The sequence below is a fragment of the Larus michahellis genome, chromosome 1, assembly GCF_964199755.1.
Source record: "Larus michahellis chromosome 1, bLarMic1.1, whole genome shotgun sequence".
In the NCBI taxonomy this organism is placed as follows: domain Eukaryota; kingdom Metazoa; phylum Chordata; class Aves; order Charadriiformes; family Laridae; genus Larus; species Larus michahellis.
Window position 1 is genome coordinate 140,407,748 of NC_133896.1, and position 18,462 is coordinate 140,426,209.

At 43.9% G+C, this 18,462-nt stretch overlaps 1 protein-coding gene across 8 annotated transcripts in view; it reads left to right on the plus strand.

The window, feature by feature from the left end:
- GPM6B (glycoprotein M6B) overlaps window positions 1-18,462 on the plus strand; it is a 111,775-nt gene that overhangs the window by 70,753 nt on the left and 22,560 nt on the right. For 2 of the 8 annotated variants that reach the window (XM_074606261.1, XM_074606271.1), the window contains exons 1-2: window positions 8,645-8,720; window positions 16,067-16,186. The exons of 2 other annotated variants lie outside the window; for them this stretch is intronic. In XM_074606261.1, the coding sequence (XP_074462362.1) occupies window positions 8,660-8,720; window positions 16,067-16,186 (181 nt within the window). In that variant the 5' untranslated portion in view covers window positions 8,645-8,659. Of the gene's footprint in view, window positions 1-8,284; window positions 8,721-16,066; window positions 16,187-18,462 lie in introns of those variants that run through there. 4 more of the 8 variants (XM_074606224.1, XM_074606205.1, XM_074606215.1 and 1 more) reach the window with 3 other exon arrangements.

The window sequence follows — 18,462 nt, forward strand, 5'->3', positions numbered from 1 at the left end:
AGAGAGCAGAAATGAAATGAAATGGGAATGATACAAGGAACAGATGAAGAAAAGTAGATGCTAAATGAACTTCTCTCTGACTCATGACAAAGTGCAGAAGTGATGCCTTTTAGCGGTTTAAAACAAGTGAATGCCATGTTTGGAAAAAAACAGAGAAATGGGGATGTAACTAGGCAATGTCATGGTGAGATAGCTAAAAATGGAGTCTGGGTGGTTTTCAGGCAGCAGGATAGGAGGGTAGTTTGGAGGTCAGGATCCTGCTCTGGCTCCTTCTGGAGAAGCCTCTCCTTCTGCATTGGTGGCAGCGGGGGCTGCCCGTGGTTCAAGCCCTCCTTTGTGCCGAGCCTCAAAACCTGCTGGGCTGCAGAGCAGCTCTTCCCACGAAACCACCGAGAGGCTCCAAGCTCAAGACACTTAAAAAATTAGGTGAGGCAAAGCATTGGAAGGGTATACTCCAGGGAATAATCCTGCCCTGGCAAGGGATTTTACTTGACAGCCTATCTGGGAATCCAGGCTGAAAGCTGCTACGCTGTCCTTAACTCACCCTATAGCGCTTTTGTCTCAGCGCTTGCTTTGTATGCAGGATCACCCACTGCTGAGGTTCGGCAGAAGTCGAGGCGTGACATGATCCCGACGGAGCTCCAATCGTGCTCGTTGTCAGCAGGTTAAGTTATTCCCTGTTTATAAGGTAGAGGGTGGGTTTTATTTTTTTTAATTGCGCTGAACTCCCCAAGAGCACACTTAACTTTTTTATGGGCTCAAGTGAAAGACCTGTTAAACACTTCAGCGGCTGTTGTTTGTTGTCCACTGGCGGTGTTCTCAAAGGCATTGTAAAGCGTGGAAAGAACCGCTACTTTATACATGACTGGGATCCCAGTTGATGCCGCTAGAAAAGAGGGGATTGGAAAAGCTAGGCCGGTCGAAGTTGCCTGGCACATATTTAGTCGATGAGTTAATTGGACACCCTCAAAGTGGAACTTGTTATTGTCCTGCCGCTTTCCTAATGAGGATATCTGCTCTTGCGAAGAATACAATGATTAATTGGGGACCCTTTCGTTAGTGTCTTAACTGAGGATTTCATGACTAATGTCTTGTGTGTGAACAGAAACTGTATTTGCAATTCAACAGGTGGTCCAGGGCTGCATGACAGAACCGATCCAGGATCTTTCCCAAAGCATAGTTTAATTACACTGGAACGGGAATTTTCAGTATCAGGGAAACAGCTACAGTAACAGTGACTTACAACCTGCTGAAACTTTGAATGAAGAATTGGTACCTTGTACCAATCATTATTTTGATACTTTCTTTTACATCAACATTTTGACAGCTGAATTACATGGTCTTTTCAAAATGTTGACACGCAACTGCCCAATAATCCATGAATGGGGTCTTGGAGCAACGTGCAGCCGAGGCTGGTGGTGGTGGGGCCGGCCTTTCAACCCGGGATACTGAGGTGATCGGATAATGGTGCCTAAGGAACGCTGCTCTCGTTGCGTGGTTTAGCTCTGCCACAAAATCCAGTCTGACGCTGGGTGAATTGGTTCTTGGCCCTGAAATCTTGATCTGGGGGAGGCTGTAGCACTGGGATGGTGCTTAGTTGTGCATTCACTGTCAAACTTAGTACCTATTGCATGACTTGACAAATTAGTTTGCATTCGTCATTGTCATTCCAATGGTGCTGATAAGGTTTTCTGCTCAATAAAAATATCTATGCAATATATGCATGTGTTTTCTTCATGTACTTACTTATACACACACATACATGTTTTCTGCATATGTATACACACACACACATCTATATCTGTGATTTCTGTATGGAATGCCTCATGAAATTCAGGAGGAGTCTTCATCCCTGTCTCTCCCCATGCCCCTCCAGTGTGGGGTACTTTTTTATAATGAGTGCCCGTGGTTTCTCTTTGGGGAGCTGTAGGGTTTTGTACTTCTTTGTCTTTCCCTGCTTTTCTCCACACTTTGTGAAAAGACTGGACTGAGGCCAAGACTGAAGAACAAAACGAGCACTGAATAGATGAGAGATTGTAGGTGGGATGCTGAAGTCTATGCGAAGAGTGGGAGGGCAATTTTTGAAAATCAGAACTGGATGTAAAGTTAACAGAGGATTGTGTGATTAAATCTGACTTTGTGGAGCAGAAGAATAAGTTTGTGTCAAGGCTGAACTCGGAGAAGTTTTGATTCATTTACAGATAGATAAAGAAAAAAAATAATCAACAGGTAGTCTCCGATACTGATCCTGTCTCAACTCTCATGCATTTTGAGACTAAGCAGCTGCATTAGCAGGAGTGTATTATAATGATACCTTTGCTGCCTTCTAAAAAACTCTGGCAGGAATAGCTCTTCTACAAGTACAAGAGGTACTTATGTTAGAAGTGCTAGTAAGAGCAACATAAATATCTAGGATCCTATTTCAGTATGTCCAAGTATTTAGAACTCTATTGTTAGTCTTCTGAGATGGCAGTAGGCTTTGGCAACAGTATTAGAGGAGAGGGTTCATAGCAAAAGCTAAGTAGATTGAATTGTCTTTAAGGTGCAGAATTAAGGGAATGACAAAGGACCTGAGCATATCAGTTTCCTGCAGAACTGCAGTGTTCCTGCCACTGTCGAATGTGTGACTCGAGGCAGAGGGATGGGGAGACAAGCATAACAGCTGAGAATCTCCTCTGTTTTAAAGGTGACAGAGAGAAAAAAAAAAAGGGTGTTATGTGTGCCAAAATCAAGAACTTAGCCCTTAAAATGATGGAGGAGCATTTGAATCACCGCTGAAGGACTTCATGTATTAGTCATGTATGTGAGGATGTTGCCACTGCTGAGCAGAAAATGTGTATAAGATTGGGTAACTCAAAGCCTTGTTTTGCTGCCTAATTTCAGATTTAAAGCATTTGAAACTTGGTATGCATTACACTTGTAGGAAACTGTACATATTGCCATAAAATTGTTGAACTGGAGTAGAAGCTGAAGATGACCATTGGGGCTGGTGCTCTGAATGTTGCTTGTTGAATGAAACCTACTTCTAGGGGGAGAAGATGGGGTGTCTGCTTTTATTTTTCTTGTAGTCTTTGTCATCCCAAGGTGGTCAGTCCCATAGGAGAGGAGATTTCATTGCTTCCGTTAGAGGTTGGTGTGATGTCAGGAAGTTTGCCTGAGGTTTTCCCTTTCAACTACATCCTCTTGTTATCATATTAAATCAGTTCTTCCCATCATGATGTTTATTTATACCCTGTGAATGTTTAGTCTTTTCCTGCTTTCTCTTAATTTTTCATTTAGCTTTTCCTATTTATCCATACTCTTTCAGCTATACTATAAGTGGGCTCCAGTTTGTCACCATGTTTCTGTCTGGCTTGCCAAAAGCATGGTGCTACTCCAGGCAGCCTCACAGCAGAGGGGTGCAGGGGGTGATGTTGCTTCCAGCTCAGTTTCAAACATTATCTATTTTATTTTCATGTTTATAACTTTTCCTTAAAAGTCTTCAGTGTAGTTGAGATTCCTGTGATCTATCTATCATCTTTGGACCCGATGATCTCAAAGGTCCCTTCCAGCCACTAAGATTCTGTGATTCTATCAGGGTTCCCCCCCACCATGTTCCAAATAAAGGTTAGCCATCCGTGTATGCTCTGGATTTAGGCTGTTTATTGGCTTTGATTCTCGCCAGTGGCTGTGACTGCAGTGGACTAAAGCAGTGGTCCAGCTGGAAGGTGGCAGGCCGGCCACACAAATGTATGAAACCCGACAACTGAACGACAACTACTTTGCCCATCTGCTTGCCGCCAGGCATTTAGTTTGGCAGCAGCTATTGCCATCTTCGTGTGGCTTTATTAAGGGGGTTACAGGACAGGTGCCTTCACACTGTTAAGGTCTGCTCACCCTCCTGGACTTACCTGCATCAGTTAACTCTGTGATTTTCTTTGGTTGCAAAGATAAACACTATCCACACTTAAGCCTTTAGTTTTGCCCTTTTTACCGAAATCCAAGATTGAGATCCCCAAGTGCAGTGCAGACTCGTGTTTTTTAGTAGTCTATATTTTATACTGTGGTAAAAATGCAGGTTTTTCCACTGTTATTTGTTCATTACTTTGGATTTCATTTTCTTAGTAGTTTAGTATGTCTGAAAAAACGGGCCCCAATCTTCTTTTTAGATATTTGCCAGGTATATGACTGCCGCACAACTAAAAGCTTGCTGTCATCCTTTGATTGTATCCACATGGAAAATTTGCCTGCTTTTGCATAAGCATTCAGATTGGTTTTTATACTCACGTCTTAGGTAGCTCGTCTAAAGCTGGTCTGAACATAAGCAATTACATTGAGAGGCACACCAAGTGGCTGCACGTGTATTTGTTCTTCTCTTAAATATTTTTGCATATTTCCTAAAAAAAAAAAAAAAAAAAAAAAAAAAAGCATTCCACAAGTTGTCTTTAAAATTGGCTGTTTGGAATACATGTCAGTCTTGTTTGAGGGACAGTCCCTGTATTTTAAAACTTCTAAGTCTCGCATCTCAGAGGCTAATCTCAGATTGCTCTTGAAGTTATGTGAGAACGCTCTTTATTGCAGCTCTGCGAAGCCTTTGTAGAAATGGCAAGTGTGTATTCGTCTCCTGAAAGCTTGTGAAGAATTTGCTGTAGCTTATGGTAGAGCTTCTCAGCCTTCAGGAATGTAAACTAGATTCAGTGACATTAAGGATAGATGTTCAAAGGGAATTGGCACGTGAACAGAATTGGATTTTTAATGCCTTTTTTAACTTGTGCAATTGTACTATTTTACTTGACTGAGCAAAATGATTAAATGTTTTTTTATTTTTAAAGCTAGATAAAGTAGGTTAAAACCTCTTTTTTAAAAACTATTTGGCAGTGAATGTCGCTTGGTGTGCAGTGCCTTCACATACTTTGCTCTACTGCTGTTCATCCTGAGGCTTGGCTGGAGGCTCAGAAACCCTCACTGCTCAGCCCTTCTCCTCATTTTCATTTTTATTTTTGTTTGCAAATAAAATGATGGGCCAAGCTCCTGAAATGTAACTAGCCGCTTTCTCTGGTTGCTGGTTATCTAAATCAGCCTGGTCTGTACAGCAGGTTTTTTTGCTGAATATCAACCTTTAATTTTTTTTTTTTTTTTTTTTGTAATTTCTACCTTTGTGGCTTTGTCTTTTGCTGTGTTGTCGTAGGCATGGACTTGACATCTTCTAGTCTCATCACATACTGTGAAAAGGATGTATCTGATTAAGGGAGGGAGCGTTGGATGAGACAACTTGCTGGCTGAGGTTAATGCTGGAAGCACGAGATCAGCACCCGTGTTAGCCCTGGAGGAAACAGCATATAGTTTGTTTCGTCTGCTGTGTTTATCAGTGGTGGGACAGAGGTTTGAAGATTAAGAAATTACTTAAGATAATAAGCGCTTAAAACCTATCATACATTCCAGCAATCTGGAAATTAATAGGAAGGGAAGGGGGAGAACTTTACACTGATGCATCACTTGCAGCTTTTAGAGCATGATTTAGTAGGTAGAATTAATGTTTTTGACTAGTTGGGATTGATGGCTTCTGAAGTCTTCAGTTCAAGTACTTCCGAAGCTGATTCTGGTATTGAATCATGGAATGATAGAATGTGTTGGGTTGGAAGGGACCTCTAAAGGCCATCTAGTCCAAACCCCTGCAGTAAGCAGGGACATCTTCAACTAGATCAGGTTGCTCAGAGCTTCATCAAGCCTGGCCTTGAATGTCTCCAGGGATGAGGCCTCCACCACCTCTCTGGGCAACCTGTTATTGTGCACTGACTTCTTCGTTGCTGGTTTGGGGAGGGGGTTATCCTTGGAGAAAGTAGGGGAAATAAGCTCCTAGCCTGTTAGTTTTGTGTTTGTAAAACATCTTCTCTGAAGTCCTGAGCCTGCCTAAAAAATTCTGCTCACCAACAGGAAAGCATGCAACTGTTTGAAGGGGTAGGTCTCACTGATACAGAGTGGAGAGCTTCGTTAGTGGGTTTCCTCCGGGGACAGTCTGTAACGAAAGGTTCTGTCTAATGTGTTTTCTGTTTAAAGAAAGGAAATTCCAGGCCACGTTTGTGTTTTCTGTGTATTTATACTGATAAGTGTATTCATATTATACCACTTCAATTAGTTTTTGAACAGGCCTTTTGTAATTTTTGGTAGTCAGAAGAGAGGTTTCAACCTTTTAAACTTTTAGACTTCCCAAAATAAGCAAAGATCATTAAGAAACAGAGGTACAGACTACGATAACAGTGAGCAGAAGTATGGACTGCATGATGAGAAATTCCAAGGGAATTTTATTGTCAATCAGCTGGTTTGGCCAACGACTAAAATTTGTGTGACGCTCAGCAAGTAGGGTGTATTTGCTATGGATTTTCAATCTTATTGATGTTAAAAGGGGAAAAAACACAGTCTTTGTAGAACATTTTCTTTGTGTAATCATCCCAACTGTAAAGTTCTCTTTCCTTTCTTGACTGCGGGACTTGAACAACTTTTAGCAATGGTTAAAAGAGTATGGCAGTCACATCACCTACGGTTTCACCTTTCAGCTGTTTCCTTGAGGGAACGTGTTTGCAGTGCATGGTCTTGCTGGGCAGGGATTTCAATTTTTCGATGGACTGCTGTGTGGGCGCTGGAGGAGGAGATCGGAGAAATATGCCTTGTGCCTGGGTTGAGGTCTCTGCTGGTGCTGCCCATTTGATCACCTTCAGGAACCCAACCCATTGCCTCACGCTGATTCCTGAGGATATTTCCATCTCCTCTACCGATTAACTTCTTCCTGCTTATAAAAAGGTCTGGTGAAGTGGGAGCTTCAACTGCAGGCTTTTCCTGGACTCCAGGAAATCTTTTTAGGCAAATGCATGACATCAAGTTTTGATGCTGTGATGTGAAACCTTAGCATAAGTCCAAGAGCTCTTGGCAGCTGGGCTGAAGCATATGTCTGAGTAGTAATGCCCAAAGCAAAGTAACAACTATGGCGACCATGGTGAAAGAAAAGGATTTGTGCACTGATTTCTTGCGAGAGAAGGGAACTTTCTCTAAAGGCTGGGTCTGAGGTTTTTTTGTGCTTTTCACTAGGCGTCTATAGAAATAAAAATGCACAGCAAAATTGTGGGTGTAGTAACTGTAACCAGAAGAGGCTGAATTGCAGCTACAAATCTTTGGACTGCTTCCCTCTTCCCACTCTCCTGGTTGAATCTGTTATATGGTACACGCAGTGTGTAGGTTTTAACATCCCCAGCATTTGCTGAATCTGCTCGGCGTCTCTGCAGCCTGCAGAATCGGCCGCGGCGGCTGGACCGGAGAAGCCTGCCAGACCTCAAAGGCCATTACGCCATGGTTGCTCCATCATCCTACACACAAAAAAGGGGGGTGCCTTTGGGCACGTCTGCCCTGCGCAGTGTGGCACGCTGTGAGGCCACTGAGACAAGCACAGTGACAGGCAAGGTTAATTAGCCTCGGTACAGCACAGCCTTAAATATGTCAGTTATCTTGGGGTTTGGAAGGTGAATAATACCCCTGTGTGGTGTTGCCTGGTCTGTGGCTGCCAGGCATGGGGCCGCTCAGAGCGGGCCGGGGACACCTAAAGTCACCTCGCGTGGAGCAATGCAGATGTGTCCTGGTTCTGTTGCTCCCAGAGCCAGGTTAGTACAGCTTGTTAGATCTTGCTGCAGCCTGTCTCAATTTAGGGGAGCGACCAAACATGTGCTTAGCAGCAACTCTGCGCCTGCTTCTAAGCATGGCTTAGAAGGTCTCTAATGGCAGACATCCTTTTAAAAACCCAAGCTGCGTTTTCTTAAACATTTTATCCTTTAAAGCATTGCATGTGCATTTCAGGTTGCTTGAGCTTGGGGGTTTTTTTGTGCTTTTTTTTCCATCGTGCTCGCTAGTCAGAGAAAGAATTTAAGTTTTCCATGTGTGTGTATATAGATATATGCCCATTTTTGCTTTTATGCTTCTCTCACACAGTCTTTTGCCGTGGGTGAGCAGAACTTGCTCGGCAAAGAAAGCAAACAGAGAACAGACCCTGTCGCCCCCTGCCCCTTGAAAAGAGCAGAGGGCATGTGGAATAAATCAAAACGCGCAGCATAATAACGAGGTCCCATGGGAAAAGGGAGCCTGGCGATTGTGTGCCGGCGTGCACCTCCCCTTAGAGACGGCGGCTGGGGGGCTCACCCCATGGCGGCCAAGGCGGGGGGGTTCCTTTCTTTCTCCCTCGCGTCTCCCCTCCCGGGTGTCGCCAATCCATTCACCGCCCAGAGAATTGATTAACATTCGTCGTCGGGAGCCTTGGGAAGACGGGTGGGGGAGTAAAGAGAGGGGGAAGAGAGGAGGGCGAGGGGAAGGGGATGCGAGGTGGTGATGCCGGTCCCCACAAGGCGGCCAGCCGGGGCAGGGTCGGGCGCAGGATGGCTATTTTATAGCTGGGGACCGCGGTGACGTATGGCTGAGCGCTGGCTGGCACGGCTCCTCCGTGGACCAGTCAGCGGAGCGAAATTGAAGCTGACAAGACTTTTCTGGCGTTTTTGGAAAAGACTGTAATCTACTGTAGGGGAGAACAGAGCCGCTCAATCACCGCCGCCGTAAATAGGAGACGGAAGGGAGTGAGAAAGGAGGCAAAGAGAAAAAGTGCTTTCTGGGGGGGGAGGGGGGGGCGGCATTTTTGGTGGATGGTATGAAGCCAGCCATGGAAACTGCAGCGGAGGAAAATGCAGAACAAAGCCAAGAGAAAAAAGGTACCCAGGGGTCTAACAATAGCCTGTTTAAATCTTTTCATTCAGGGGGCTTAAAGAGGTTTCGGCCAGTTTTGTCACTTTTTCGAATAGCTCTTAAACAATCATTACTGCGTCTTTGGGCTTTTAGCTGTCCTTTCCTGCATGGCTTGACAACACATTAATAGAGTGGCAATCTTTCTGTCTGCGTCTGTATTTGCTCTGAATCTGTCCTAACCCTACCAGAAATTATGTTTGCAAAATAAGTCTTGTTATTGCTGCGTCTTTGATGGGTTTTGGTAAATTTGGTTTACAGAGGTAGCGTGTGCCTGTGTGTTTGCGTGCTGTTTTCAGAGCCGTGATCTGGTGTTTTTTGTCGAGACTAGCCATGTAGCAAGGCTTTGCAATGCAGTGTGGGAGACCTAGGTTATAATAACATAGAATAGATGATAATATCACGCAACCTTTGTGTAGTTAGCTTGGTGCCAAACGCTACTCTTAATTTTAAATTCCTTTTCTATGGTGTTGTCTGGCAAACCGTGCTTCTGTAGAGATCTGCCTGCACTATGATAACGGAGAATAATGCAATGAGTTTCACAGCCTTAGATTTCAGGATGTGTTAATCCCCAAGTATTGCTGCTTAGCGGAGGGAGCAATTCCCTGGTAGCGGTTCTGCGGTAGGGAGATGGCAGCGCAGGAGGAGAGAGGTGCTTCGTCCCTCCCAGCCTCACAGGTGATTTATTTGGTCTGAAGTGCTGAACTTCAGAGGGTAAATTCAACTAGCAAAGGACTGGTTTGTTTCTGCATCATATAGTTGGTGCCAAATAAATGTCCCTCTTCAGCGTAGCAGACCGCTGTACAAATCGTAGCAGTGTTGTTTTGCTAAATGATACAGCGGTAACAAAGTTATTTAAATTTCCACTGCCTTTTTACATGAGTCATAGTATATTTTGAACCTGTTGTGTGTCAGTTAAAGCAATCTGAGTATCTCATAGGCATATGCAGCTGATGCACACCTAATACATTTCCCCAGGTAGAATTGTTTAATTTATTGTTAAACAGTTCAGATGTGAATGATAAATCCCGGTACTGTCCAGTACCAGATTTTGTTTTCCTACTTTGAATCTGATTCCTCCAGCATGCTTTGTATAATTCAAACCTAGCTTCAGTTTCAAGTAAATGAAATTTGTCAAGTGATTAGACATAGTACTACATAATCCCTTAGGGATTTCACAAAAGGAGGTCCACTGATGAGAGATTAAACTCTGAAAGCCGTTAGTGTATGCGGACAATAACCCACCTCACTGCAGATTTTGAGTAGTTAATGTACAAAACGCCCTAAATACCTTGGCTATAAAGCCATCTTGAGCTCACAGACCATCCTTCAAAAATTACTGCAATTTTTTCTTCTGATTGATGAGTTTCTTTTAAACCGATAGAACTCATCTACAATAAGGACCACAAAAAGTTATCTGTATGCGTTAGCAGCTGTGCAAAATGAAATGTGTTGCCGAGTGTGTTTATGATGAGTTTATGGTTTCCCTTTTATTTTGGCAAGGATGAAAGCACAACATGTACAATGGTAAATCTGTTACCAAGTCACGGTTGTTGATCTGTTGCTTTCATAGGATGCAGGCAGGGGAACTTCCTATCTTAATTTTACCACCATTTCCGAGTTTTTCTGTGACAATTCCATACTTTGGATCTGTCACATAGGTATGTGTATGTAACACTTCAAGGCTTTGTTCTTGCCAGTTCTGAAAGTAACACATGGTCTCTCACGTTATGCTCTTTATTTCTATTCGCTTAAATTCCCAATATGTTTCACAGTGAATTAAAATGGAGAAAACTGAAACAGTCCTACTCCTAGTTTCAGTAGCAAAATAAATAGCCCAGATTCCCCTGCAAAGTTCTTGCCATGAAGCAGTGAGGCAGGAGGAATTGGGGGGCAGATCTTCCAAAGTGCTTAGACTGTCTAGCCCAGTCGGGTTTTTAGATGGGCTCAGCAGGCATCAGGTACCTCTGAAATAGCAGGATTTTTCAAAAGGGCTGTTTTCACCAGCAGCGCTCTCTCATGGAGAAAAATGAGCCTTTTCTCTGTGTGAAGAAACTTGCTGGAAAATGCTGCCGCTTCGCTTTGGGGTGTAAAACGGAAGCTGACCCCTTCAAAAACGTGTCCGTTTTCTGTCCGGACTGGATCTCCTGCCTGCGGTGCCTTACAGGCTTGCCGGGTTTGCAACACTTGCTTCTTCCTCTAAGGTCCCACCTGGACTTTAGCGTAATGGCCGTCCTTCGCGGGATGCTCTGGATGCAGTGGTTGTGAGGCAGCCACCGTAGCTCGAAGCGGTGGAAGTGCTGTCACAAAGTCTTTTAACTCTTCCTTCCAGAAATGAATTGCAAAGTCCGAGGAGATAAACCAGTGTCAAAAGGGGTCTGGGGGATGTAGTTTTTGCTAATACTGAGCAAGAGAAGATCCCACTCAGTATGCTTCGTGCTGCCAAGTTCAGGGGAAAGTATCTGCATTTAGCTATGAGCAAATTGTACTTTTCAGCTAAAAGGTTTTTTTTTTTTTCCCTTTACTGGAGTTTTACAGTTTTCCAGGTTGTGTTTTTTTAATGCAAGGACCTCCTTAATGATTTACTGTAATTGTATAGAATAAATACTTGGAGGAATTTGGGCTAGGACTACATGCCCAGCTGCCAGCCCCTGTGTACAGGGCTCCCTGTGCTCTGGAGGAGAATGATGGAAAGCGAGACTGCCCCAGCACTTGGGATGAGCAGCGAGAGCTGTTTTCAATTCGAGCACCTAATACAGTCAGATCTGAACGGTGGTGTCACAAAGGTACTGGTTTGTGTTTCCTGTCCCTGTGGCAAATGCGGGTGGCCAGCTATTTTTCGACAATTTACACAAGCTGATGTGCTTTATGAATATTTACTGATAGGGAAATGAAAGTGATTGATCTCATTTAGATTTTTAAAGTTCACTAAATTGTATGCGAATTCCAGTTTTAGATTTTAATAATTATTTTTGTGAGTCCCCTGCCTGATTCAGGCAGTGATGCTGCCCCAGCTGATGGATTCAGTGTTTATCAGACATTTGTTTCTCTGCACCCAGATGAGTGGTTGCTGCCCCAGTTTTTTTTAATTGGAAATGGAACAACACCCATGTCGATGGAGATAAGAAATAAGAGCTTTATGCTGCGTATCAGCAGCCCTTATCAGAGGAGAACACCATGAGCAAGCTGAAGCAAAATGTTTAACAGATACTTTACAGGGCTGCAGGACAGATTGGATGCCTTTTAAAGATGAAGGTTTACAAATTATTACAAATGACAGGGTTTATCTTGCAGGCATTAAATTAAATCAGAACGTGAGGACTGGGCAGGCAGATTTACTGAGGTGGAATAAATATGAAAAACGAAATGCCGTTTTGCATCAGCAGTGAAGGTTATAGATCCTGATACACATTAACAGAGACAATAAGTTTCCTTTTTCATTTAACCGTGAGAAATACTACCAAGCTGCAATATTCAAAGAAGAAACCCAAAACCCAACTGTGGATGACCATGGTGAATTTACCAAATTACACATGGGAGAATGAAAGAAAGCCATTTCACTACGATATAGTTTCCTTATATGAATGCATACGATGTCCAAATTGCATATGCTGTGCTGAAGAATAATGCAGAGCGGCCTGAGCAGCTGTACCCAAGGTTCCTTTTAATTGGCTCTTCCCTACTAATGTGCTCTCGATGAAAGAAGACCTCATGCTCAGAAATGGCTGGGAGCTTTATTATTATTTATCATATATGAAGTGATCGTTCCGATTTTAAACTCTAAATAGACAAGTATATGCTAGTCAAAAATAGAAAGAAAATACTTGCCTTAAACACAACTGCACAACTGTGTGCGGTAATGTAAACGGAGCTGCTGAAGTGCAACATGAGAAAGGAGTGAATTAATGTGCAGTTTATTTCACTTTTAGCAAAGTTCTTTTTAGACAGTGAGCTTGTGACATTTTCATGCATCACAGATAGATGTGTTTTTCATTACAGCAAATAGAAAAAGTTGTCTTTTTTTTGTAGACACGTTATGGTTATTAGCCAAAATTTTCAAATGTATCCCCTTAATGTCAGGCTCGTATGGTAATTTCAGAGCTGTCAAGCCGCTTAAAGATTTTTAGTATGCTGCATGTTTTTTTCCCCCGTTTCAAGCAGTTTATTGGTGTTTCAGATCCCCTGAAAACAACAACTGCTTTAAGTCCCTGAAGAATATGATGGTAGGAGAGAGGTCCAGCCCAGGGAGAATCTGGGACACGCGATATTCTGGGGATAATAATTTGGCAGGCTTAGTGATTTAGGTTTTAATGAATAGGATTTGGTTTCTAAATAGGAGGCGGGGGCTGAAAACGCTCGGAGAAAGTACTCATACTGGTCTGAATGACCTCATGAAAGCAGAAAACCTAGACATATGTGCCACGGGATATGGTAACGGGGGGGGGGGAAGCCCCAGATGGCACTGCACGTGCACAATGGACTCTGCAGTGGGAGCAAAGGGGCTAAAGAGGGGAGCAAGGAGGGGTGGGGTGGAACCCCCTTTGGTTACTCTAACCTTTCCCCATTTTCTGGCCAGCCTTGCTCCTCATGGAGTATTCATCACCAGATCGCCAGATCACAAACAACCAAATGAGAGCCCTCTCTTTGCTCCTGTGGACTGCTCTGTCAGCTGCCAAGGGTGAAGGTCATAACTGTTGGTTTCCTCTCAAACCATATGCCAAAGACAGCAAGCGTGAGGATGTTGGGCACTGGGAGTTTTATTACAAGCAGGCAAGATGATTCATCCCAATGAATCCTGAACACCACAGTCGCCGTCAGTTTGCCCGTGTGGTGTGACATGAAAACGTCACCCCTGTAGCTGCTGCGGCTGTGCAGGATGGAGTACAGCCTGGTTCAAACAGGAGACCTCCAGCTGTAGGAGCTTGTCTGTGCGTGGAGAGCGTTGTAACCTAGACCTGGGAATGCAGTTTGTGTAGTTAGGTCCTCAAAAAGCAAGAGATAAAGAAGTCATTATTTCTTCTCCTGACTATTCAGGGTACAGTCAAACTCTGTTTCGTATGTACTGTGTGCCGTAGTTGTTACGCCACTGAAGCCTGTGGGGCTTTTGACCTGGTGGTGATTTTGCATGAGTGGGTCGGGATGGGTCCCAGTGAAGTCACGAAAAGATGCTCTTCAGCTTCAGATGTTGTGCCAGGCATGCAGTGAGGGCTACCAAACAGCCATTGCGAAGTGGCTCTTTGCAGGGCAGTGGCGAAACTGAGATTCCTTACGGAGTCTGAGCTGTCTCCTAATGAAGGGAGCCCTGTTACTGCAAAACCAGAAATTACTAGCTAAAAAAAAGCCAACTTCATAGAATATTTTCACCTGCCGAAGCGATGCTACAAAGTTTACACGCAATCTCCACGGTTCAGGGTTTGATGTTCATCCCACGGCAAACAATGGTGACTTCACCAGCATCCCCTCAGGCTAAGGGGGAAAGGCAGCTGCCTGCTCTGCTCTGAGCAAGGGAGGTTTGTAGCTGCTGCAGTAGAAATCTCAAATCGTGGGTTCAGGCCTGATAGGATAAAATCCGTTTGGTGACACGGATTTGGTCTAGATGCTGCGGCAATGCAAATGAAGAATTTTTTTTTTGTCCCAGAAGTCTTTGCAGCTGGTTATTTTTAATTTAAAAAAAAAAAAAAGTCTTAATCTGTTACTGTGGTCCAGTAAGTAGCTTCAAAAAAACAGGGAGCAAACAGTTGGGAGGGAGAGGGCAGACAGTATGCAGAACTAGTGAGCAATTCTGTTATTTCCATTTTGCATCAAATTAAATTATTATGGCGTCTTGTGTGATCTCATAAACAGGCTTGTTCCTGTGTAAGCAGAAGGAGATGATATCATCCTGAGCGTGCACAGTCATTTTGGAACAATGCCTTCAACACATTTTGAATTCAGTTATGTTTGTAAGATGTGGAATTTGCCTTTCCTAAAAGGAAGGATAAACTGTAAAAAGAGGAATTTTTTATTTTATTTTATTTTTAGGAAAAATATACTACCTAATAACCTGCTTGCTCATTTGTGTGTGAGTCGCAGAGAGGGGAGAAATACCAAGCCACAAAATATCCTTTGAGAGTGCCGTTGATACTAAGTTTGCACCCCAAACCCAAAAGACTGTTTTAGTATTGTAGTTCATTTGCCGGTGTAAGGGATGAACAAATCCTTGCTTCGAACTTCTAGATCCAACATGTGGATTTGAGGCCAAGATTTTTTTTCCTTTCTTGATGTACGTAAATGTAGCTGTGTCGAACTTGTAGCAGCAAAACCCCATGAGGGAAGGACCAGGTCCAGGACACTTCCTAGCCCCTCACAGGCCAGAAATTTATGGCATCCTTATGCCATAAATTTCCCCCCAAATCCACATGCCCCCCGAAATTTGTCTATGATGTAGTCTATGGTAGATGGGTTTTCAGCATCATGACCTTCGCTTCCTCCACCTGCTCAAATGCTGCTGAATCGGATTTATTTTGGCCAGAGATGATGGTTACTTTCTCATTTAGACACCGCAGAGTGGGACTGGTGCATTTTACATGAAGATCTGTCTGTCTCGCCCTGACAGCCTTGACAAAGCCATAACGGTGCTGAGGGGGGATGTGTAGGTGGCCAGTGGCCTCTTTCAGGGGGTTTGGGAGCCCTGTGCTGGTGAGTGTGGGATGAGTGTGCGAGCGGGTCAGGTGTGTTGCTGAGCTTCATCTGTCCTCTGAAAAGGCGAGGAGAAGGATAACTGCCCTCCTTCATTGTAGACTGCCTTAATATACTCGGTCCAGATTTGTGGACGTCAGCAGAACCTATGTGAAATAAAACCAATGACTTTTTAACGTAAGAAAGTAATGGAGCAAACTCTTGTGTTTGCCCTACCTCTACGCATGACAATAACCATTTGCTTTGACAGATTCAGGGTCTCTCAAAAAAACCCAAACAGGTAACGTGGTTTTCCATGACTTTGTCTTCTTTTACTTCTGTAGCAAAGCTCTTTGCCATGGACAAAGAGAGGGAGACGTGAGAGTGGGCGGGGGGAAGGAATAGAGGGTCCTTCCTTACATGTTTAATTCAACTCCTAGGTGGAGTTTTAGCTGTTCAACCTTTCTTAACACCTGTGTGAGTGTCTCCCTGTCGATGTCCCTCCCAACCCCTCCCTCGGTTCAGTAAAGTTATGTTGTTTCAGTTCTGAAACTACAGCGTGTTTTTCTCTGGGCTCTTAGTTTTAAAGTTAAATGACTGAAAGTGCTGAACTAAAACTTGCTGGTGACACTGACTTTTTACCACCTGAAATTGGCAGTGATCACCAGACCAGAAATGGAAATTGGCAGGTACCACTGGATGTACAGGAGTTCAAGGCCACACCGGTACCATCATGTGCCAGCATTGAGAGGCAATATTAGTCCTTTGGGGATTCAAGGTAAATAAAGGGCTGGGTGAAAGGGAAATGGAGAGTTCAGAAATGGTGGTAGCATAAACCTAATGCTTTGCACTAGTCCTAACAATTTATGATAAATGTTCTTCTGTTTTTCTTGTTTTGTTTGTTAAGGCTGTAAGGAATCTAGTTCTTTCGTATGAGTACTTAACATAAATTTAAATTTGGTTGTTAATACTTGAAGGACAATAATGCGTGGTGAGGGACACCTCCCTTGTAACTGTGCTGCCCAATTGCTTCAGAACTGTTTACAGATGAGACGGCGTAGTATGGGGTTTGTATGCAGATGAATCTATCAAACTGATCAGCCACAAACGCAGTAATTGACACTAAAGCAGTGACGGCACATCTGATTTACTGGTCTCCTACAATATGCTTCCTAGGCGGCATTCCATGATTTTTCTTTGCATTTTTCCCTTGCTAGAAGCAGTAAGTGCGTAGGTCAGAGTCTAAAGGAGGATTTCAGCTGAAGCTTTAAAACTGGTTTGGTGATTCCACATGCCTGTCCTTTCGATACCTGGCTTGAGACCTCAAAAAGATCCTGTTCTGTTTTCCCGGAGCTTCATTTTAAGAGTTCGGGGGGAATTTAGTTTTGAAGCATCTCGGAAAGGCACCTGAAGTCAAGCACATGATTGATTGCATTGGAAAATTCCAGTCTGACTGGGAGTTAACACAGTGAAGGATATAAATGCTCAGAGATAGCGTTTGCAGCTAGCTCTATCCAGCAATCCTCTTCTCTTTATGGAGCTGACTGACTGAAGCCTGCTTGACAGCTTGTTTGCTGGAGATGCCTGCCTCCGCATCGGAGACTTCAACAGCAACTGCAGGGAAATATTCAGCAAAGCTTGCTGCCTAATCCCTCCCTTTTCCATTATATTTTTACATACGTTTGTTCTTTAGGATTCAAATGTTTATGTATTTCAAAATGGCTTTTTTTTTTTTTTTTGGCAAATACTTAGGTTGCAAATCATGATCTCCGTCTTCAATATCAATAGTCATTTTGGCCATATTTTATGACAAATTACCCGGGTGACAGACTTGGGGCTGCTGGAAGACATTCCCAAACTTCAGATCAGTGCTCATGGCCTATTTTATACGCGGGTGAAATGCTTCAGGAAGGAGCAGCAGATGATGAATGCTGCCTTCCCTGGGAAGGAGGACACGGAGGGAGCAGGCCAGGTGCCTGGTTGTCAGGGTCTTGTGCCCCGTCAGCTGTCCCCAGTGATGAGACATGTCCATATGCGCTGGCACAGATGAGGCAGGACGCAGAGGAGACGCACAGCCTTCTGTCACAGCAGCTGGGAGTCTGGCACGTAAAATGGTGCTAGAAACCCTCGTTTCGGCAACTGAACCCTATGCAGGCTGCCTTGGGAAGCTTCCTGAAATATCATGCAGGTAAATGTGGTGCCTGTCGTGGAGGAGCTGAAGATGAAAGGCTTCTTGCTGATGGGGGTAAAAAAATAAACCACCAACAAAGCCCAGAAATACCCATTTGAGAGAATGTGCTTAAATGGCTGCACTTAAGGAAATGAAAATGTTCCTAGGCAGCAATGAAACTGGTCTGAACAGGTCTTGAGTAAGACCAATCTGCCAAGGATGGATTAAGCCACAGTCTTTGCTCCTTGCCCTTAGATCAGAGGGAAAATGACACTTGAGTCACAACACAAGTCACAGCTGTAACATGCCTCCCTTCTGTACTGCCGTACAGCTCCCTGCTGCTGGGCGGCATTGGCTGCTGTGCTGAGATAAACTCTACGTTTCTTTGGCAAGCCGCATTATTTCTTGGGTGCCTTTGCCATGTGGATATTTCTACTTTGTCTCCTCCGACAGTGTCCAAATGGACACCACTAGGGGAGCACTTCCGTGGCAGTCCTGGTGGCATCCACCTCCTCTCCCAGGGTTGCCACATACCACACGATCTCCCCTCCCCATTTTAAGCTTTAATCCAGCACTTGAGCAACAAGGGAAGAGTCAGCGTGGGATACTCACTGCCGTGCTGGAGCCAGGACCTCCCCAGAACACCTGCAAACTTAATGAGCCTTTCAAAACGCCTAAAACAATTTTTTCCCAGGAAGCAAAGTACCATCTCTTTCTTTAGTAAGAGAAACTTAGCAATGCTTGTTTAACATGAGCTTAGCTGTAGGCAGTCTTCCAGGCTGGGTGGGCGTTGTTTGCTTTATGGAAACCTTTTTTCTTTTTTTTTTTTTTTTTTTTTTTCCTTTTCCTTAACTTGCTTCCCGCAGATGCTGGGAGGTGTTTCA